This window comes from Lemur catta, chromosome 8 (assembly GCF_020740605.2).
Source record: "Lemur catta isolate mLemCat1 chromosome 8, mLemCat1.pri, whole genome shotgun sequence".
Lineage (NCBI taxonomy): Eukaryota > Metazoa > Chordata > Mammalia > Primates > Lemuridae > Lemur > Lemur catta.
This window is the reverse complement of record NC_059135.1, coordinates 54,297,707-54,321,033: the sequence shown is the minus strand read 5'-3', so window position 1 is coordinate 54,321,033 and position 23,327 is coordinate 54,297,707. Positions and strand designations below refer to the sequence as shown.

The 23,327-nt window shown below is 39.1% G+C and overlaps 1 protein-coding gene across 2 annotated transcripts in view; it reads right to left on the bottom strand.

The window, feature by feature from the left end:
• The window catches only part of SLC25A12 (solute carrier family 25 member 12), a 106,201-nt gene that overhangs the window by 2,332 nt on the left and 80,542 nt on the right, over positions 1–23,327 (bottom strand). For both annotated transcript variants that reach the window (XM_045559544.1, XM_045559543.1), the window contains exons 10-17: positions 21,017–21,098; positions 19,528–19,686; positions 16,366–16,418; positions 16,041–16,121; positions 5,322–5,462; positions 3,018–3,156; positions 306–464; positions 90–180 (exon numbers count right to left, since the gene is read on the bottom strand). In XM_045559544.1, coding sequence (XP_045415500.1) covers positions 90–180; positions 306–464; positions 3,018–3,156; positions 5,322–5,462; positions 16,041–16,121; positions 16,366–16,418; positions 19,528–19,686; positions 21,017–21,098 — 905 coding nt within the window. The remainder of the gene's footprint in view (positions 1–89; positions 181–305; positions 465–3,017; positions 3,157–5,321; positions 5,463–16,040; positions 16,122–16,365; positions 16,419–19,527; positions 19,687–21,016; positions 21,099–23,327) is intronic.

The window sequence follows — 23,327 nt, the reverse complement described above, 5'->3', positions numbered from 1 at the left end:
TGAGTTTTAAAAATACCTTTGTAGACAGAACAAACATTCGTTTTGGTTTTAGTGATTTCTTTGTAAAATAGTTGAGCAGTTCCACTTACAGGCCTCCAAAGTCAATGTAAAACCACCGCTGGAGAAGCTCATAGGTGACCAAGGTAACACCAAACTGGGGAGAGGACCGAAATACTCGAGCTGAAAAAGAGAGGCAGGGGTTGGGGAGAAAAACCAGGATGACTGTGGTAAAGACAATCATTGTGTGACAGGGAGCAGCACAGGAAGGCCAGCCAGCCATTCTGCACGGCCCAGCCCCTCCCTACCTGCTGTCCCTTTCCAAAATGCTGAGGGCCCTTCTTCCCGGAGTATCTTCCTGAAACAGTCGATGACACCACTGTATGTCGTCTGGCCGGCGCGGGCGGCCACCTGCAGTCTTGTCTTGATGACATCAGCAGGGGTCACCAGAGACGCGGCAGGCACACCTTTCAGGAGAAAGCCATACTGAATTCATCCAAAGGACCTTACGAAAGACAGAAATACTGCTAATGTCTAACAGCAACCTGCAACCTGAGCCACCTGCAGGCAACTCCGAACTCCTTAGATAGAGATCCGGGCACTCGTGGGAACAGGGCTCTAGAAGCCTGCTTCAGTGTGATCAGGGCAAAATTACTTTCTCTTTCTGAATTAAAAAAAAAAAACAAACAAACCAAAAAACCTCTATATCTCATGATCTCAAATAACCATGAGAGGAAAAAAAATGCATTAATATTCAATGGGACACTCCCCAAGTGTTCCCTTTCAGTTTCAATTATTTTGCCTCCTTTTTTATCTTAAATGAGTATTTTTATTTATAATAAATAATAGAATAATGTCAATTTAATGGTTGCTAAATGTATCTGACACCAAACTACTGTTTTTTTGGCTGATTCTTGTCAACCATACAGTGCAAGGTGAATATCAATACTTGTAACCACTCACCTGTTGGAGGGGCTAACGTGAGAGTTGACTGTGTCTCCTTTTCAGACATTGTTACGTGACAGAAGTCACTATAATGGGAGTGAGAGGAGGCCAGGCAACCAGTTAAGGGACAACAGGGGGGCTGATCACTAGCAGGCAGCCTCCTCCAGCCCGAGCCTGAGCTCCTGGGGTCACGCTAAGATTGATCAGCCCCAGGACAGAAGGTGGATTTCACAACCACACCTTTTTCTCATGAAATGAAACAGGGAACAAAGGAGCAATACAACATCCCCAGGGGGAAGAAATTCAATTTGGCCTGAATATCACTGTGCCATCACTAGGTAGATGGAGCTGGCGGCCTCGTGGGGAGCTCTGTTAGAGAGCGATGCAAATACCTCCCTTGGCACAGCCACGCGCCCTATTCAGATGGAACTAGGTAAATTGCCTGCCTTTGGAGGCAGAATTCTGAATGTTCTCAGTGCCTGCCAGCAAAGCTTTACTGGTAAAAATTAGAAAAATTCATCTCATTCTGAACACTGCCATCAAATGTCTGTGGGGAAGAAGTTGGTGCTGACAGTTGCGTGGAAATGTTTACTCGGTTCCATCAACCACTGGCAAAACGCCTGTCCACGATTAGACTGTTCTCTGGCTGGTTTCTGCTGCTGATTGAAAAGCACAGGGAAAAGCCTGGAGGGAAATACTGGCCCCCACTTAAAAGTGGGAGACTAGTAAGTACCAGAAAGGGGCTGATATGAACACTCGGTACCACAACTGAACAGGAAACTCTACTGGCTTTTAAACATGCAACTGACTGAAATGACAAGTGCTACAAGACAAGGGATTTGCTGGATCCCAAATGAGGGCTCTAAGCTCCCTGGGGGAGTTTCTTAATCATCATAAGTCATCCTCTGTCATCACAGGCAAGAACACCAACATGGACCATCCCAACACTCTAGAGCAGAGAGCTCCTGCCACACGCCAAGCACAGCACACGTCGGGAAGTGCCCGGGCGTCCTACTGTTCAGCCAGGGCCACGAGAGAATGAACCCAGTGAGCAAGGGCCAAACAGTCAACGTGAGCCCCGCTGGTCAGAGCCACACTGAGCTCTGTGACGGCTCATTACTTGTTGTACAGAGAGCAAACGTGCGTCCTTTCCTTCCTCTGTCACCTCTGAGTGTTGGTGCAGCCAAGGACACCGTTTTCCCCTTCTAGTCTAAGTCAGCTCCTTCATAACTCAAGAGTAAGCCTACACCTTGAGATGAGAAGGAAGCATCTTACGCCTTGCTGCATTTGTTAGGGTACTCTTTCATATGGAATCTCTTCCGTGATTAATTTGGCATCTTAGACAAGATGAAGGTTTTCATCCATTCCACTGACATTTATTGAGCTCCCATTATTACTGTTGGTCATGTGGGCCAGCAGGAATGAACAGAATGAAACTCCTGCCCTAAAGAAGCTCTCAGCCTAGTACCGAGGGGAAAACTTATGCAAACAACCATTAATAGAAGACAAAGTGCTAACGGTCAGAAAAGAGATGAAGATAGAGCTCAGGCTGGTTTGCTGAGGGGTACTGATTACTGATTACTTTGATTTAACGAGGGCGATGGGAGAGCTTCATGCAGAAAGCTCAATTTTGAGCCACATCATATACACTCCAATATACAGAGATAGAAAGTAAGGGCACGCTAGACCTGTGCATCAGCATGAGATACCACAAGGCAACTGATTTAATGAAAAACTTTTCCACCTTAATGCTTAGCTTGGCTGCACTCAAGGTTTCAGGGGCACAGGAGACTAAGAAACACATTAATGATGAAAGCCCAATTTAGATGGGCAGATCTAATTTGGCTCTGAGTTGCTAAGCTGCATTAAGCTGTTTATCCACATTATGCAAATGTAATTAACTCTCATCAGAATCATAGCATGTCCCACAAAGGAGAAAAAGCGATCATACTTAAACTAAGTCAGATACAAACAATAACCCTTTCAGAAAGAAAGGGGGAAAGTGCATAGAGACTCTGTACTCCTTAAAGACAACGGGAGGATTCTTCTAGTTAACAAAAAAAAATTGTAGTTACCTGCCATGGCTCCAGCTGCAAGAAGATTTAAACCTCCCACGTGTCCATTTTCATCCGCCAGAAGTAGTTTGCAATGAGCATAAACAGGAAAATAGATTGCAGAGAAGGGAATGTCTCGGAGGAAACACGCTTTGGCACCCTGTCACACAGTGGAGAAATAGTGCAAAACAGTGTGTGAATGCCCGAATGGGATCCAGGGGGCTGTCGATAACAAGCCTGGGGTGTCTCTCAAACAACACTGAACTGATGTGGAAGGAAAATGGGGGACAAGAGAGGCCTGTGGTACGTCTCAAAGCTTGTGAAAGCAAGTAACTGAGTCACCACAATATCCTCACAACTAAGAACTTCTGGCATTTCTAGCATACATTCAGATTTTTCTAAATTAATTAATTTATCTTTTATTGTGGTAAGAACACGTAACATGAAATCTACCCTCTTAACAGAATGTTTAGTATGCAGTACAATATTAACTATAAGCACAATGACAACTTATTAATGTTGGGTAACTTTGATACTCATTGAACTCAGTTCAATTTTTTAAGGTTAATAAAACTTCAATTCTGTTTGGCTTTGGTGGGGGTGGGGAGAGGGTGGAGGGAGTTAGACTTGGATCCCAAGATTAATAGCTTGAGTCCGAAAGAACCGCCCCACCCCGACCACCTTGCCAGGTGAGAGGCAACACGCAATCGTGAGGAAGGTGACTGTTCCAGAGAAGAGGAAAAAGAAAAAAAGAAACCACAACTCTTCTCTTCCCATTCCCCATATTCTAAATAGAAGATTGGGGGAATCCACACAAAATTTTTTTAGCTTTTAGTAGTGGGCGGTTTCCATGGGGGTAGAGAACCACCCAGAGACAGCCCAGGGCTCCACCTAGTGAGGCAAACACTCCACCTTGGCACTTGTTTCCCTAATGGCTCTGTTTTTAAAAGACAAGCTCAAACATTTTCCTTAAAAAAAATCTGGCCGGGCGTGGTGGCTCACGCCTGTAATCCTAGCACTCTGGGAGGCCGAGGCAGGTGGATCGCTCAAGGTCAGGAGTTCGAGACCAGCCTGAGCAAGAGTGAGACCCCGTCTCTACTAAAAAAATAGAGAGAAATTATCTGGCCAACTAAAATATATATAGCAAAAATTAGCTGGGCATGGTGGCACATGCCTGTAGTCCCAGCTACTCGGGAGGCTGAGGCAGTAGGATCGCTGAAGCCCAGGAGTTTGAGGTTGCTGTGAGCTAGGCTGACGCCACGGCACTCACTCTAGCCCGGGCAACAAAGCGAGATTCTGTCTCAAAAAAAAAAAAAAAAAAAAAAAAATCTAAGGACTCTCTAAAGGGTAATACAGAGAAAACCAATATTAATAAATTCGGCTCTCAAAGGGAATTCCAAAAAGGATGGAAATTGGGGATTGGAGGGGGAGCAAAAGTGTGTACAAAACTCTCGAGATGAGCATAATTGTTTGTTGGTCTCCAGAAAGCCCTGTCGCTGTGTGATTCCAATATATAGAATTTCTAATTTCTAATTTGCAGTTATAGAAGCAAATTTACACATTTCTGCAGTGATGGATCTATAAATGAATCAGATGTTGTGGAAACACAGTTGCCTATAGTGGCTACATTTATGTATTCTCCCTTATACCAGGCAAAGGAATGGAAAGAAATACTCTTCCTTGTTTAAGAAAAATAATAGCTTCTGCTCCATTACATCTGATCTGTAATGATGGGAGTAGGCACACCTGCAGGGAAGGAATCTGTTGACTGGCATTTTGCCCAAGTACAGTACACTCTGTTGTTGTTATTGTTTTTTAATGGAATTCATTATTGACAAATCTTACCACCTAACTTCTTAAAGACCTGAATCTTACCAAACTCTACTACTGTTTTATTATGGTCAGATTATTAAGACAAAGAGAAGCTCCTACAGGGAAGATAACAATAGTGGTAACTCAGACTCAAAATAAACAAGACTTTTTTGAAGTCCTAAACCAGCCCAAAGAGAACACCAAAGAAACTTTCCCCAAACCCCTTATCAAACAAAAGGCTGTGAGCCTGGAGCCAGCAGGTCTGCGCTGTCAGTGCCGGCCTCCCTCATGGGACTTCAGAACAAAACAGGAGAGCATGCGTGGAGCCCACTCCCTCTAACAGAAGAATCCTGATTTTTTTCTTTTCCTTTGATTTTCTACTCCACAGACTACCCTGCTGGACAAGATTGCTTTTCAGTTTGGTGGGGAGAAGTCTGGTTTCTGCATTCTTTCACATTTACATTGAGTACATTACAACCTCTCTCCTGAGATAACCAGCAGGACTCCACTCACCTTATACAGACCAAAAATTCCCAAGTCCCGGAGCACATTTAGGGCGCTGACTCTGGGTCCCGTGGTGATCTCCCCAGCTACCTGCAGACGGATCTTCACTATCTCCAGCGGGTTCGTAAAGATGACCTGAGAGCCTCCGGCCTGCAGGAGAGGGAGCAGGGACAGTGGCACATTTCCACATCAGAGCTGGACTGGCAGTGCCCACAAGGCAAATCCAGAAAAGCCTCCACATTTCACCACCTTTCCACCTCCCTCGTCTTCATCAGGGAATGAGAGTCTGACACTTTGGCTAAAGCTGGAGAGGTTCACAAGGATGGTCCCCAACTCTGTCTTGGGTCAGTCTACCTCTGGGTTTGCTTCTATTTGAAATACCGAGATTGTTTCTCACACCAGTCTTTCTGGGCTCGCCTCAGCCATCTTCAAAAGAGCAAAAGTAATAAACCCATTTGGAAAACAGAAGTGAAGCTAGATGTGGCAGTGGGTGCTCCCACCACCAGGGAAAGGGAGGGTAGAAGACTAGGATTTTTAACAAGCCGGGGCTAAAGTTCAGATCTGCAATCGTTTCTTTCCTTTTCTCTGCAAGCATCCTCTTTCGCATAGCCACTGGCTTCTGCTTCCTTGGCTTGTAGAGCAATTAATACAACTTTGGCCCCACAGAGGTGTCTTAAATCAGGGCGGGGAAAGTCTCCTTTGGTTCAAATTCTAAAACGTATTATCCTGAGCAAAACTCTTGAGACAGGTACACAGCTACACCCACACAAAAGGAAAGCATTTGGAAAGATAAATTGCAGTATCATTTCAAGACAAAACCAGAAAAACTCTTCAAGGTAGAGCCAGGAAATGGAACATCTAGTTCCCAAGAGTACAACACCCTCAGATCAAAGCCGCATTCCACACTCTGATGGTGAGTGACAGAGGTCTGAATTTGGATAATGAGAGTGTATTTGCATCTGAAATCTGTTAACTAGTTGAGGAAAAAAAGAATGTTCTAACAAAACTACCAACTCTTTTTTTGGTTTCTGTAAGACAGGAAAAAAATGTATGTACGTGACCAGAGATATATAGACATAAATAAATTAATATATTCTCCTTCATGAAGTAAAAAATCCCATTTACACACCTTCATCTTAAACTGTAGCTGTTTACATTATATAATCACAACCAAGGTCATATAATATTCATAATCATATTCTAATCATCATACTCATTTTCTATAATCACAACTTAACTGCAATGCACATCCACGTGAAATATGAAACGTGTGCCTCACTGGGGCACTGTAATTCTACAGGTATAAACGACTACAAACACCCAGAAAACTCACCTGCAGCCTTCAATGGCACTTCAAGGCTCTACCTTCACCCACATTCCTGCTCATTCATCTAAAACCCACAGCCCTCTCAGACCCCCTCCTAAGGGGCAGCAATGTGGCTCAGCCCATTTGCCTAATAGTCCTGGGGCTATAAACCCCCAACTATTCCTATCCCAGTCCTGACCCCTTACGCCCTTCCCCATGCACAAGTGTCCACACAGACACTAGATTCCTTACCTCTCCCTGGCAGTTTATTGCTCTAGATTCCCCAGGGCCCTAATCCCTTTTTTGTCCTTTGAGCAGGGAGGTACAGCAATTTGCTGTGTCTGTATCTCTCTCTCTCTCTCTCAGTTTCCTGTAACTCCCCAACTTGACACAATTCAGACCACTGGCACATGGGTCCCCCAATGAGGTACTGACCCAATTTTACATGGTGATTCGCCTGCATTTCTCTCTCTTTTAATCTGTTGCACTGCAGGCAGAAGAAAGCATTTTAATGTTCCAATCAAAGCAAACAATACTTTCAAAAGGATTGCTGGGTAAAAAATTATGCTAAAATGATAATCCAAGTAATTGCTCCTGTAGCTGGTATTAAGGACCAAACCAATTGAAAAAGTTTACTACTACTCTGAAATCTCTTGTTTAAATACTGATTGCAAAGATTATCTTTGGGAAAATGTGCTTTATGTTCTAAACTAAAGCAGTTTAAAGAAAAAAAGAATAGAACCACATATTTTGATTATAATCCCCCAAATTTGCCACCACCAGACAGTGTCAGCCCTTGGGTGCCAAGTGTTAAATGTGGACATTATGTTTAAATAAATACAAAGTTCTTTCATGTTTGTAATCATTAATAAATTACAACACCTGCAGGGCAGAAGTACTCTACTCCATATCCTCCCACCCCACAGTTCCCTCCTCCCTTCCCTTCTCTCATAGACCCTTTTGAAAATAATTGCCAGTTTACTGAGATTTATACTCCTTTAACAATGCTTCAAATTTCTGAGTGTACAAGTAACAGGCTTTCTACTAAAACTCTACTAAAATGGTGCGATCAAGAGAAGGAAACAACTACATTTTAAAATACATACACATTAATTGTATGCTTTAAAGATTAGTTACCTGGAACACATACTAAATCCCAACAATACATAGGACATAACCACAAAACTCAATTTATGTGCACTTATAAACAGATACAATCTGGCAAGTGAGCATGCAAACAATGAAACAATGACACTATAGCAAGGCACACATCTATGAGTTGTTTCATGCCTATGCACTGTATTTGAAGGCGGAACGCTCCTAGGAACATCATTTGTATACAGTTTAAAAATTAATATACAAGCCAGGGGCAATGGCACGTGCTTGTGGCCCCAGCTACTTGGGAGACTGAGGTGGGAGGATCACTTGAGCCCAGGAGTTCAAGGTCAGCTTGGCAACCATGACAAATAACATAAACAGAACATAAAATATTAGGTACACATTTGATCACAAATATGTCAAAATTTATCTAAGTTTATTGAAATCAAAGTAGCTTAAAGACTAAAACATTGATTGCCTCTTGGAAAGAGAAACTGAGTAGCTGGGAGAAAGAATATTCATAGCATACCCGGTTGTTTAAGCCCTGAAACATATGAATATATTAACTATTCAACAACAACAACAACAACAACAACACAAGAAACAGAACTGGTCTTAGAAACAATGTCTTTATAGACTAGGTCTTCTCTCACACCTTCTCCCCATGTTAAATTTGGTAATTTACCAAGAATATTTTTTAAACTAGTTGGCATTAGTTATCTGTGAATCCAAAACTTTTAAAAAGCTTATTTACCTATGTATATATGAACATCAAAAAAACCTAAACAAATACAGCTAGTGGTCTGAAATAATAGACATGAAGATATATAAAATTTATATTTAAGTTTAAATATAAATTGTATATATGTATAAATATATATATATATTTTTTTGAGATACAGTCTCGCTCTGCCACCCCGGGTAGAGAGCAATGGCATCATCATAGCTCACAGCAACCTCAAACTCCTGGGCTCAAGCGATCCTCCTGCCTCAGCCTCCGAGTAGCTGGGACTACAGGCACACACTACCTCACCCGGCTAATTTTTCTATTTTTAGTAGAGATGGGGTCTCACTCTTGCTCAGGCTGGTCTCCAACTCCTGAGCTCAAGTGATCCTTCTGCCTCAGCCTCCCAGAGTGCTAGGATTATAGGCATGAGCCACCGTGCCTGGCTTATAAATATATATTTTAAACAAGTTGGCATTAGTTATCTGTGAATCCAAAACTTTTTAAAAAGCTTATTTACATAGATAGATAGATAGATAGATAAGATATAGGTAGACATAGCTTACCTATAGGTAGATAAGCTTTATATACATATATATGAACATCAAAGTTAACCAAATATAGCTAGTGATCTGAAATAAGATACCAAGATAAGTAGCATTTTAAATTAAACCACAATGATACACAGCTACGTAGATTTAAATAGACACTGCTTAATTTGACATCTTACTGCTTCTGGTACTAAGGCTGATATTAGAAAACATACCATTCTATACCAAACCTTTGGTGACTTTTTTCATTCACCAAATCACCCAAATTAGCTTCTAACCCTCTAATTTCTAAATTGCCCTCATCAAATTTGTTACTTTTTTTTTTTTAAAGAAACACAAGGTCTAATATTAAAACAGCCTTAAATGCTTTTATTTTTCAATATTAAGTTGTCATTTCTTTGTTCTAGAACTGAATTTAAAACATATATAAAAGCAACAAATCTCATTTTGAATGAGGGTTACTCATATAGAACAGAAATGGAAAGACTGTAAAAACTTCCATTTAATCTTATATCACATAAATTTTTTATGAGAAAATAAACCAACTAAAGCTGACAAGCAAGAGAAAAGGATACAGTATTGAGATGTCACCACGCCTTTGCTGTGCCTGAGGCTGAGAGGCTATGTAAAGGATTAGGACTGTTCAACCTTCTGCCCTCACAATCCTACCCCTGGGGCAGGGTCCACAAAGAGGTTGGGGTCTGGGCCCTGCTTGTGCCAAGTACCTTGTTTATTTATTTCTTTCATCTGTTGTCTCCTATAGTTTGAAACAATTTCCCTCCAGCCACAAAGTGACCAATCTAAGCAATTTATTATAAAGTTTTCCCTTACAGAGACCTATAAAAATCTAACTTCAAGTTGTTTAAGGTCACACCAGCTCCCTGAGCAGATGTACAAATTATGTGCATTTAAAACAACCAAACCAAAAAAAGTCACAGAAATAGTTATCACTAGGACTGACTCAAGAGGAACAGACAATGACTCTGTCTTATATACACACTATCAGCCATTCCTAGATACTTTTGTAAAGCAATGGAAAATGCTAGGGTTCTTTCTAAAATAGTCTAGGATAGTGATAGTTTAAAAGGAATATATTTCAAAATGCTCAGTGCTGAGTGACCATGTATGTCAGGATGTTATAACATAAAACTATACATATTCCTAAGTAGGGTAAGGGAAGTGAATGTTGATGTCTCCCCAAAATTCATATGTTGGACCCGAATATCCAACATGGTAGTATTAAGAGGCGAGGCCTTTTGGAAAGTGATTAAGTCATGAGGATTCTGCCCTCATGAATGGGACCCGTGCCCATATAAAAGAAGTTGAAAGGAGCTGTCTTGTCCCTTCCACCATGTGAGGACATAGCAACAAGGTGCCATCTTGGAAGCAGAGAACAAGCCCTCAGCAGACACTGAAAGTGTTGCCACCTTGATCTTAGACTTCCCAGCCTCCAGAACTGTGAGCAATGAATTTCTGTTGTTCATAGATCACCAGTCTAAGGTATTCTGTTTTAGCAGCCAGAACAGACTAAGACAGGAAGAGTCAAAAATCCCCGATAGGCTGCTTTTGACATAAATGTATTTAATATAAGCATTTTTAACTTGTGTGCATATGCATGTAGGTTCACATATGTAAGTATACAGTTGGGACTACACTGATTCCTGGGAATGGAAGGTGGAGGAGCTGTTTCTAAACAACTCTTTAGATATGTATAAAAACTTAGATTGTTGAGGAAGACACAGATAGACTTCTTCAGCATGGGGAGCTCACTAGCTACAGATCTTGGCCCCCAGCATTAGTAAAAGCTCCATCTAACAAGGAGGCTTTCTGCTGCACCCATATGAAGGAAGGACACACACATGCATAAGCTGAAGGGAAGAAGCAGGGGAGAGTGGAAAGATCCCGTGTTTGGAAGGCTGTTTACCTAGATTGTCATAAACTTTGCACTGATCATAACCATTCCATTCCTCGGTGTCCCACTACGGAAACAGGGATCCCAACAACTGCCCTATCTGCCTTACAGAGCTCTTGTGCACTAACTAATGAGAGAGCACTGCAGATTGAAAGCAAGACAAAGGTAAGGAAGGTGTTCTCCAGAAAGTATGTTCATACAGGGTTGCAGAAACTCACTTGCAACACGAGGGGATTATATTAGCCCTTTGCTGAGCAATAAACAACACATTTTGAGCTTTAAGGACTTCAGTTAACTCAGAAGTAAACACTCTCTATAAGAGGTAATGTGGTTGGCCAGGTAAGTAGTAAACTGACCTCTGAATAGAGTTTAACAATAAAAAAAACAGGTACTTACCAGAGAGACCTTTAGAAAGTACATATAGGTCAGTCCATTTATATTTTTTAACTTTCTGCTTTGTTAATTTGGAAAGACATTTAAATTTATTCCCACTTAAGTTTCGGGATGTGTCCAAGAAACTACATCATTGGCTTTTCTTTAAAAAACCACCACAAATACCATTAAGAAAATTAATAAACATCTTGCTAGACTTGGAAAATTAAAAAAAAGTTAAACAAGTCACAGACTGGGAAAAAAACATTCATAATACATATATCTGACAAAGGACTATTTCTACGATGTACAAAGAACTCCTACAAATCAATAATAAAAAATATAAATAACCTAATAAAAACTAGGCAGAAGACTTGAATACATACTTTACCAAAAAAAAAAATCTATCTATATATACCCACGCGCACACACACACACATACACAAATAGCCAATAAACACATGAAAAGATACTCTACATCTTTAGGTATCAGGGAAATGCAAATTAAAACCACAATAAGATATCATTTCACACTAACTAGAAGGGCTAATATCAAAAAGATTAAGAATATCAAGCAATAGCTCGGATGTGGAACAAAAGGAATCCTTGCTGATGAGACTACAGAATGGTCCACCTGCACCGGAGAAATAATTGGCAGTTTCTTTTAAATTGAACACACATCTATCCTGCTCTACTCTTATTCACCCAGGAAAAATGAAAACATATGGTGACAAAAAGATTTGTACAAGAATGTTTACAGCAACCTTAGTTATAATAGCCCAAAACTGCAGGCAACCTAAATGTCCACCAACAGCAGAATGGACAAATTGTGGTAGATTCATACAATGGAATTATACTTAGCAAAATTAAAAAACAAAACAAACAAAAACCTGATACCCACATTACAAAGATGACTTTCTGAAAACATTGTTAAGCAAAAGCAGCAGCCATGAAAGCATGCGTTTTGTACATTCCATTTACATGAAATCTAAGAACAAACAAAACTTGTGACAGATATCAGAACTGTGGCTGCCTGGGGGAAGGGAGGTGGCAGTGACTGGAAAGAGGCATGAATGAATCTTCTGGGGTGAAATGTTCTTTATGTTATCTTGAGCAAGACTCTGTCTCAAAAAAAAAAAAGATAGTAACAAGTGGTGGCAAAAAAATATGGGGAAATCAGAACCTTCATACACTGCTAGTAGGAATGGAAAATGATCCAGCCACTTTGAAAAACAGTCTGGCAGTTCCTGAAAATGAATATTAGAATTGCCATGTGGCCAACTAATTCCACTGGTATGTATTTACCCAAGAGAAACAAAAACATATGTCTACATAAAACCTTATACACCAATGTTAATAGCAGCATTATTCATAATAGCCAAAAGGTAGAAACAACCCAAATGTTCATCAACTAATGAATGAACAAAATATGGCATACTCATATATTCAGCAATAAAAAGCAATGAAGTATGAATACATGCTACAACATGGATGAATCTTGAAAACATGCTAAGTGAAAGATGTCAGGCACAAAAGGCCACGTACTATGTAATTCTATTTATATAAAATATTCAGAATTGGTAAATCTGTAGAAACAGACAGTATACTAGTGATTGCCTAGGCCTGGGGGGTGGGGTATGAAGACCGAGGGGTGATGGCTGAAGAGTACTTGTTTATGGTGATGAAATGTTCTAAAATTGATTGTGGTGACAGTTGCACAATTCTGTGAATATACTAAAAACCACTGAATTGTACACATTAAATGGGGGAATTGTATGGTATGTGAAGCATATCTCAATAAAGCTATTATGCTTAAAATTTGCCTGAAACATAGCAGGTATTCAATGAACAAATAAATGAAAACATACATCAAATGTGAAAGATATGGATTTGGAGATAGAAGTGGTTTGAATCTCAACCTTGCCATTTATTAAGTGCTGACTGAGGTTTCAGTTTCTTCAACTCTAGCTGGGAATAACAATGAGATAAGCCCTTTAAAACATTCAGCCCAGTGAAAAAAAAAAAAATTACCTACTGCTCATCAGCAATCTAGCAGATTAGAGCTACATTAAAACAAAAATCAGTGTCAATGATAGTATTAATAGTAATATTTTAGTTAAGATGGGTGGTAGATGTGTGGATACTCGTTTTATTATTACTCTATATAGTATGTATTTTTTACATGTAGCAAATATTACATACCTTTAAAAACAAATCATAAAACAAAACAAACAACAAAAGAAGTCTGATACCCGAGGACCAGAGATTTTTACTTCTTGGTCACTTCATGATCTAGGCAACACACACCATTTTGCCTGAAGGACAATATAGTCATTTCCATGGCCGTAGAATTTTCCTCTTATCTAGGGAACTCAATGCCAAGGTCTTAGCTAATCCTTCTGCTGGGAAAAAGTCTACAATTCAGTTTGAGCCATGTCTTCCTAATTAACCTGCATTAGGTGCATCTTTAAAGTTGGGTAATTCTCACTGGTAATTCCCACTGGTGGCACTGATAGCACTCAGCTAAACACCGCCAGGGACACTGTACATTGTACCAACCACCCAGAATGGTGAGGACTCTCAGGACCTGGCTCATGGGCAGCCACTCCTCACAGTGTTTATCTGGTGACTGTTTGCCTGGTAGCATTTAGGAGAGAGAGTATCCTATAACTCACAGTGCCTGACATTCAATAGAGATGTCTCCTTTTTTTTTTAAGACTTTATTCCTGTTGAAATTTACAGACTTTTAGAAGTAGAGGATTGTGCTTTAACAATCACTTACACTGTAGTTCGATTGAATTTATCAGTAGAAACTCAATAATTACACATTTTCTTTCTTCCTTGAACAAAGAGGTTTAGAGGGAAAGGAGAAGCAGAAAATGTTTGAGGTGAAGAACTGCAGACAACCTGATCATGCTGCCTAGAGTCCAACCTGACTATATTTTATGCTGTCAATTTCCAGCTAGACAATCCATCAAAGCTTCCAGAAATGAGTCATGATTAAGGAACAGATTTAGAGTGTCAGCACAACCCTCAAGGCACCTCAGACTTCAATAGAAATTCCCGAAGTTCAAACCTATAAACAGGGTTTTTACCTAGGAAGAACAAAGGAACCAAATATCTTATTATGGTTTAACCAATTAGGTCACATGCCAGACATGGGAACAGGTCAGTTTCATGGCCAAAAACCTGAACATCGCAAATGGAAACAAATAATTAGCTCTGTGGAACAGAAAAAGCATGACTTGGAAGATTTCTGGCAAATATATGCATGAGTTAAGAAGCTTCTAAACCAAATGGAAACTTAAAACCACCCAGAAAAAGAGTATTTACAATTTGCAAAAGTTCTTTCACTAAAGGAGAAACAATTACAGCATGTAACAAGAAGAAACACTACATTTTTGATGATCTACCTAAGCAAATGTTTTATTCTATGTTTGTTGCTTGTCCGTCATTAAAAAATAAATTAAGCCAATGTGGTTTCCTTCCTGAGAATGCGCTGGGGCATGCGTGCAGACACAGGTGCAAACACGTGTGTGCACACACACCCACACACCAATCCACCGCTTCCATGATACTTCAGTTGCAGAAAGGTGAGGACTCAGGTATGTGCCACACTGACAAATCTCATAAAGGAGAACCCGGAGCTGGCTCTGACCCCCGGGGGCATCTTCTCTGTATTTAAAGCTGCAAAGGTCATCGACCTCATCACCTCCAGTTCCATGGGCAACTGAGGAGGTTTTAGCACGACTGTCAGCCAATTCAACTGGAAGCTATTAATGTTTTCAGGAACAAAATGGACTGAACATGTCTTAAACCATGTGTTATCAAATATGAAACAAATACCACAAATAAAATTAGCAGACCCGCAAAACTTAGATTTGAGAATTGATCTAAATCCAATGTCATGCTTACACTTTAAAGACAGAAACCTTTCTGTTCTCTCAAAGTAAATATAATCTGAATCTCTGGGTGAAGAATTTTTGTCGATAGCTGCTTATAGTTACAGTTGTTTGCCATACCCTCCGGCCCCTAAAGAAGGAAAATTATAATTATACCACAATGGCTAACTCAGTCCTACAGCTAAAATATAAGGGCCCAATTAATCACCCATCTCACACTTAAAGTTCCACTTAATATACATGTATGGCAACTCTACCCACTACTATATTTTCTGTACTCTATTTCTTAAAAGGAATAGGAATTAGGACTTTTAGAAGTCTAGAAGGTAATGCTTTAGGAGGTTCTGAGGGAGAGCACTGGTTAAAATATTACCTCTTTTCTGTACTCAAACCCAGTTAGATTATAAAACAAAATTAAAAATTCATTCCATGGCTGGGCACAGTGGCTCACACCTGTAATCTCAGCACTCTGGGAGGCTGAGGCAGGAGGATTGCTTGAGGCCAGCAGTTTGAGACCAGCCTCAGCAAGACCCCACCTCTACAAAAAATAGTAAAATTAGGTGGGCATGGTGGCACAAGCCTGTAGTCCCAGCTACTCAGGGGGCTGAGGCAGGAGGATCACTTGAGCCCAGGAGTTTGAGGCTGCAGTGAGCTACGATGATACCACTGCACTCTAGCTGGGGCAACAGAGCAAGACCCTGTCTCAAAAAAAAATAAATAAATAAAAAATTCATTCCATAAATGTTTGCTGGAAAAAACACACTTAGTGTCCCTTGAGTTCAAGGGACTGTCACTCAGATATCATATCTAATGTGCAAAAAGGAATGTATTTGTCACAAGAAATGCCCAGGATTAATACTTACACAACCTCCAGCAAGGATTTCTGCTGGAAGTGGAATGGAGCCATCTTTTCTGATAAATTTGTCCCGAACAAAATCATTAACCTAATTGGAAAGACAATATCAGTTAACCAAAATTCCCAACCATTCCCTCTACTGGCACATTGTTGCTTTTCTAAGTCAGCAAAATATTTATCTCATGATAAAATAAAAAATTATCAAGTATTTACATGTAAATTTAAAGTTTTACAAATGCTTTGACAGTATGCCAGTCTCAGCAGCATCCATTTTAGTTTTTGGCTTAACAGTAATCCAAACAAATGACAAATTCAGTGAGAAAGAAACTTACAGTCAGTTTAATGGCCTTTTCTGGAGCAACCCCTATAAGTTGTGGTATCAGACCTAAGAAAAGGGACAGAATCATTAGCAATATGGATGTACCAGGTATGAATACACAAGCCCAATAAGGAAGTGTTTTCTTCATATTAATTACTCATCAAACATTTTAGAGTTTTCATTAAAATGGGAAAAAATAGATTATCCTAAAAACTCTGTATATGTATCTAGTTATTTACAAGTCAAGTATAATGTCATGTCTTCTTGAGGCTATAAAATCTTTTTCTTAAGCATGCTTCCTTTAAAGCCTAGTTATCCAACCCCTCCCGAAAGGAACATAAGGAAGGAATGGAGCCTATGGGTCTTCTTCTACTCTGGGAACTCTGCCAATAACAATGTCACCAATCACCCTCCCTTGTTAAAACCGACAATACATAAACAGACACAGACACTTTAGAGAAGCTAATGCTGTACACCTGGGAAAGCTCTGAAGAGAGTGCTGTTAAGCATACCCAGATCTTGCCACAAACTACGCTACCTACATAATAGTATACAGTGGCTTGGTTATTATAGAATACCAACTCCCATAATTTTCTCTTCAGAGCAACCCAGCATTCAGTATTCATTTACTTAAAGCAAAACTGCAAAGAAAAAATGCAGTTTTAAGCATCATTTAATGAGTATCTTCTATAAGCAAAAACGTATGACTGCTGTATTCTTATTTACTAATATATGTCAAGCTTAAGACATTTTTAAAAAATCCCCTCAAAACAAAGGAAATCATAACCCTTAACAGTTAAATTTCCCAGGCTGGCTTTGAACTGGAAAGAAATAATATATAAACAATTCAACATCTGTAGATATTCATAGGGCTCAGCTTTCTAAAGCACACGGCTTATCCAAATTGTTAGCATACTTTTTTTTTGCAAACATTTTTTAAAGATGCTAACAATAAACATTTTATATCCTTTAAACCATCCAGCCAAGGGGGAGTTAGATATGTGTTTGCCCACTTGCTCACTGCTGATCTTAAGCCTACTTTAAGGATACTGCTGAGTGATTTTCCACGAATTGAGAGCTAGCAAGTAATCACACATACAGGCTACTGTCAGTCAAACTGAATTATCAATGACAAACACAAATCCACACACACCTTGCACGGGAAGCAGACTGATGTAAAAGAATAAATCAGCAGATGGCAGTCTTAACTTTCTAACCTTCCTGATTATCAGGCCCTGTTACTTTTAATCTAACTTCCATACAACCATGTCAGCATGTGTATTTGTTTTACAACTTGCCTCAATAAGGCTCATGGAATTTTAATAAAGTACTGATTTGTGTCATTTTATCATTGTTGCATGCAAAGAAATTTAGCTAATCTGTCAACAATTCTGTCAATCATCTGACAGAATAATGGACCAGTTCTAAGCAATATATGACAATCTCGATAATCACAGTGCTCACATACAGGACTCCTACAGTCTTCTCCCTAATACAAAAGTCTCTGATTTAAAGAACTGATTTTATCAGCTCACATCCTGGATAAAGCCAACAATCCCCTCCCCCACTTGCTATAGTACATCCATTTAATTAACATGACCTCTTTCTAAAATGAAATCTTCTGTAAGCATTTATCCACTGAGAAGGCTAAACTCTGCACTATATATATTAATATCTAGGTTCCTTCTAATAGAGGACATTTTGTTTGCAATTGAAAAGTATACTGAAGAGGAGAAAGGACATTATTCAACAAAGAAAGGTTGGAGATGTCAAAGAAAAAAACAACCTTAGTGCCACTGAACTCTGATTCCCCATTAAATAAAATCTAGATATGCAAGGCTTAATCAGTTTAAAACAATCATTCACATGGGAAGATTCTGGACAATGCACACCTCTTCCCATGGAGCACACACAGTACAGCTGGAATTTAGAGAGGCTAGAGTTCTGCATATTTGAGCAAAATTAATTACATTCATTTTCAGGAGGAGGGTATTTGAGTTTAGTTTGATTTCAGAATGACTGTCTTCTCTTATTCTATATATATTACTAAAAACAAACATCCTCATGACCCTCTCCTGCAAATATACGTGTATCAGAGTTACATTTTTCACTGGAATATCTGCACATAATGCTAACCAGAGGTGTTTTTTCTCTTGTCCATGAGCATAAAGCTTTGTTCAGGCCCAGTCTTTTTTTTCCTAGGAAGAGGTTCTAAGCCAAACAGTTCAACAGAGCTCAGAATGAGCGAGGGATTAATGAGCCTGTGTGTGCAAACAAACAAGTACAGTAAATTACATAAATGCCCTGGACTTGAGCATGGAGAGAGTATTTTTCAAAGAATTCCAAGTGGCGCCCAAAGGGATTAAAAAATTAATCTCCCTCCCAAAGGAAACCCTAAATTCTAATGTGAAAACATGCACATGAAAGTCATTCTCTCTCCAAAGAGAACAAGTTCCTACAAAGCTGATGGGGGGGGAGGGTATAATCTGTGTGGGGCTGCTGCCTCTGATGCTGACAGCACCATGCTCAGTCTAGAGTTGGTGGTAACATTCCCTGCGAAAGAAAATCTCTCTGCTTTGACTGTATGCCTCTGAGCTAAGGGGAGGAAAGGAGAAAGAATTAGACTTGGAATCAAAGGGTTTTCTTTTAATGTTTTTTTTAAACTTCAGATGACTCACTAGAAAAGACTTATAAATCATCTCCTAGGAAGAGACAAAAACTTTTGCTATTTCTTTCAGTTGAAACAAGTGTATAGAGGGGTAAACTCACCTTCGAGTGGTAGCCTGGCTTCTATTTCACAGAGAAGAGGTGTATTTCTCCTCTCTAAATTCTTTGAGAAAAAGCATCTCTCTATTTCTTAGCTACTGTCCTTGTATTCCACCTGCAGACATTTGCTTTAGTTTGTAAGAGTATGGTGATCCTAGTCCCATATTGGGACAAACACAGGATTTGAATTCCAAGAAATAAAATAGCAGGAAGAAGAAAGGAAGACCTTGTTTGCAGACTAACATTGCTAGAATGTGAGATGGGAAATGAGCAAAGAGAAAATGAAAAGAGAGAAACAGCCCTAGTCTGGCTGGGCAGGCTACATATTGGTTTCCATAATGAGTGAGTTAAAATCTGTGGCTGGTGAGATAAAATCATTAACTTCAGCAGCTGTGATTTGCTTACTCACCCCGGTAGAGTCCAAAGAAGCCCTCATAACGCAAGACTTTCTTAAAACAGTCAAAGCTGTTTTTATACATCAGCTCCCCCACGACAGAGCCACTGCCACGCTGGTTTTGCATTCGGGTCTTCACCAGATCTATAGGATACACTGCAGTGGCTCCCACAGCTACAAACAGAACAATTTTTAGGCTTAAAGAAGAACAGAATTAAATGGAGAGTTCATAAGGACGACAAATCTTGTCTCAAAGGATGAGAAAATAGACCACAATGTCTATTGTCACAAAAGAGACCTTATGTTATTATTTTTCCTTTTCTCATACACAGCCGAGGGATGGCAGGCTAGCGACCACTGGGATCCATAAATACAGCGGCTTCGGAGAACAACTGTTGAGAATGCTCTTTGATACCTCAGGTGTATAAATTAGAAAGGGGATTATCAAGTCATCCCCAATATTAGATAATCAACACTTGATTTTCTATAACAACGTTAAACTATTATATACAAAATTTCTTTATATTTTCCATTAAGTGCCTAAATATTATATTATGCCAGTTACTTCTTAAAATGACTGTATCTGTACACTAGGTGGCTATAATTTTAAAAGTCAGTTTACTAAAGCATTTTGATAAGTTAATCTTATTTACAACCATAATATCAGAAATAAATTTCAACATGATCCTATCCCTACATGTAGAATTTGGTTTAAAAGATAAATAAGGCCATGCTTCAGAATTTGTCAGGGACTGAAAAATTTATCACATAAACTAGGGTAGTGCATTTTTTGACTGTTGAAAACCAAAACATGCTGTGCAACTTCTAAAACTGAGACTGAAAAGAAAAAATAATAGTCTCTTCAGCTCAGGCTTGTTGTGAAAAATCATAAGCATTTTAATCACACCTGCTGCGTTCTTCTCCACAAAGCAACTTCGGATTCAACACATTTTCTATGTAGAGCATTTAAGCAAAAACAGTCTCTCAAATTTCAGCTGGGAAAAGGCAGGGAAGGGGAGGTTCATTTTAGCAAATAAACTTCAAATCTAGATATTCTTAAACCAATGAAAGGGAGAAAGGAAAAAATACAAGCAGAAAAGCAAAAGTGAATCACTTTGAGAGGCCGTTTTATTTCATGAGGTTCCGGGATTTGTATCCCAAATCTCAGTTTCCTTCCTTGCCCATCCCCGACCCCATCAACACAGTCCTATTCTCCGTTTTTCACCCTGGCCTTAACTGGTATATTGAAGGTGAGAGCAGCACCATACCCCAGACGTTCACATCATTACAGAGCTTTTGTCCTGAAGACAGACTGGAGCCAGAGGGGCCACCGCCATGCTACGACAAGTCCTCTGATCACAGGTAAAAATAAAGAACACTTCAGAAAGCCCCGCAGTCATGACCCACGGGAACAATGAACTGCACCTCTGCTGATCTGTCCCAGTCTAGTGAGATAATATTACATTAACACAAGCCTGAAGCAGCACACAGACATGTCACTCACCTCCAGCAATTGAGCCCAGAGTGAATCTATACGCAGACTCGGCAATCTGGAGCCAGATAGGCCTGCCGAACCCATGAGAGTGCTGCAGGGAAGTAGAAAACACACACAAAAATTTTGGAGAAGCACACAGCAAATCAAAAAGCTACAATTTGGCTATTTTAAAATAAGGGAAAATAAAATATAAAAGTGATAATGAGGTAACATCTTTTCTGAAAAAAGAAAATAGGATATTTATGTAGCTAAAAAATGGAAACAATACATTTTTGAAAAAGATACCTCTAGCATCAGCTTTTGAAAACTATATTCAGCCAAATACACAGTAGCTTTTTTCCTGTATTTTTTGCAAGCCCATTAATGCCTCATTTATCTGCTACTACTGGGGAATACACTACTAGTCTACAGAAGTGAATCTTCAAGGTAAACAAACATTTCAGGTCCAAAACTTCCCCCTGCTTCTTTAACTTAAAATTTAAAAATCTTTCTAAAATGTATAAAAATTACCTTGATTCCCAAATCAGAGAATATTGAATATAATTACTATCTCTAATGACTACTGTCCTACCCATACTCATAGTTCTAACACACAATCTATGATAATTATAAAATTAAACAAAGGGAAAAATCCTATCAGAATGTTATTTTATAGGTATCCCATGGCATAAAGAAAGGACCTGAAATAATTTGTCCATATTAGTGCCAGTATTGTTCTTTAATATTTTCATTATGAAAATATCTTGTATACTATATAAATAGTCTGAAATAAAGGAATAATAAATTTACTGTATCATAAAGAAAAGTTGAAAACTATTAGCTTGAAACAAGCTTTTTAAAAAAGCATAATAAAAAGTTCAGATACTCCCCATTATATTAATTATACATAAATCTAATAGACATTATAAAATTCGATAAACATTTTAAACATATACAAAAATATAAATTATAAAAGAATGAGATAAAATATTTTAAAATAATTTTGTACTTCACTTATTAATGCAAAAATCTTTTTGATAGTACTTTAAAGTATTAAATGGTCATCCCTTGGTATCCACAGTGGATTGGTTCCAGACCCATGGATACCGCAATCGGTGGATGCTCAAGTCCCTGATATACAATGGCATAGTATTTGCACATAACCTACACACATCCATATGTCCTCCCGTATACTTTAAATCATCTCTAGATTACTTATAATACCTAATACCATGTAAATGATACATAAATAGTTGTTATGCTGTATTTTAAAAAATTTATATTATTTATTGTTATATTCTTATTTTTTATTGATTTTTCCCCCCAGGGATTTTTGACCCACAGTTGGTTGAATCTGTGGATGCAGAACCCATGGATGTGGAGGGCCGACTATAATGACTGAATATGCTTCAGCTAGTTTTTTTAGTTTTTTTTTTTTTTTTAGTTTTTGAGACAGGATCTCATTCTGTCACCTAAGCTGGAATGCAGTGGCCCAATCATGGCTCACTGCAGCCTCAAACTCGCGGGCTCAAGAGATCCTCCTATCTCAGTCTCCCAAGTAGCTGGGACAACAGGTACACAAGGTACACACCTCTTGCTAATTTTTTAAAATTTTTTGCAGAGATGGGGTTTCGTATGTTCCCAGGCTGGCCTTGAACTCCTGGCCTCAAGCAATCCTCCTGCCTCAGCCTCCCAAAAGTGCTGGGGATTACAAGCCTGAGCCACCCACTCGGCTTGTTTTTTAAATATTGATTGAACACTTAGTTATAGAGTGAGGCTAAGCAGTTAATTCTGATACTTGGTTTCAAAGACAACAGTTGAAAATCTAAACACAATCTCTTCCTTCCAGGCAACCATAATGTTTAACCTCATATACTCTGAAGAAATTCAAGTGATAGCATTGCTATGGATTGAATGTTTGTGATCCCCAAAATTCATGTGTTGAAACCTAATGCTCAAAGTGATGGTATTTAGGGAGGTACCTTCGGGACGTAATTAAGTCATGAAAGTGGATCCCTTGTGATAAGATTAGTGCCTTTATAAGAAAAGATACGAGAGAGGGTTTCTCTCTCTCTCTCTTATTTTTATTTATATATATATTTTTTTATAAATGTATAAAATGAGAATATAATGAGAATATTGCTGCCTACAAACCAGGAAAAGGGCCCTCACCAGGAAATGAATCAGCCAGTACCTTGATCTTGGACTTCCTAGCCTCCAAACTATGAGACATAAATGTCTGTTGTCTAAACTACCCAGTCTATGATAATTTGTTACAGCAGCCCAAACAGACTAAGACAGGCATTTTGGCTTAAATTTTAAAATCTCTGAAAATCAATAG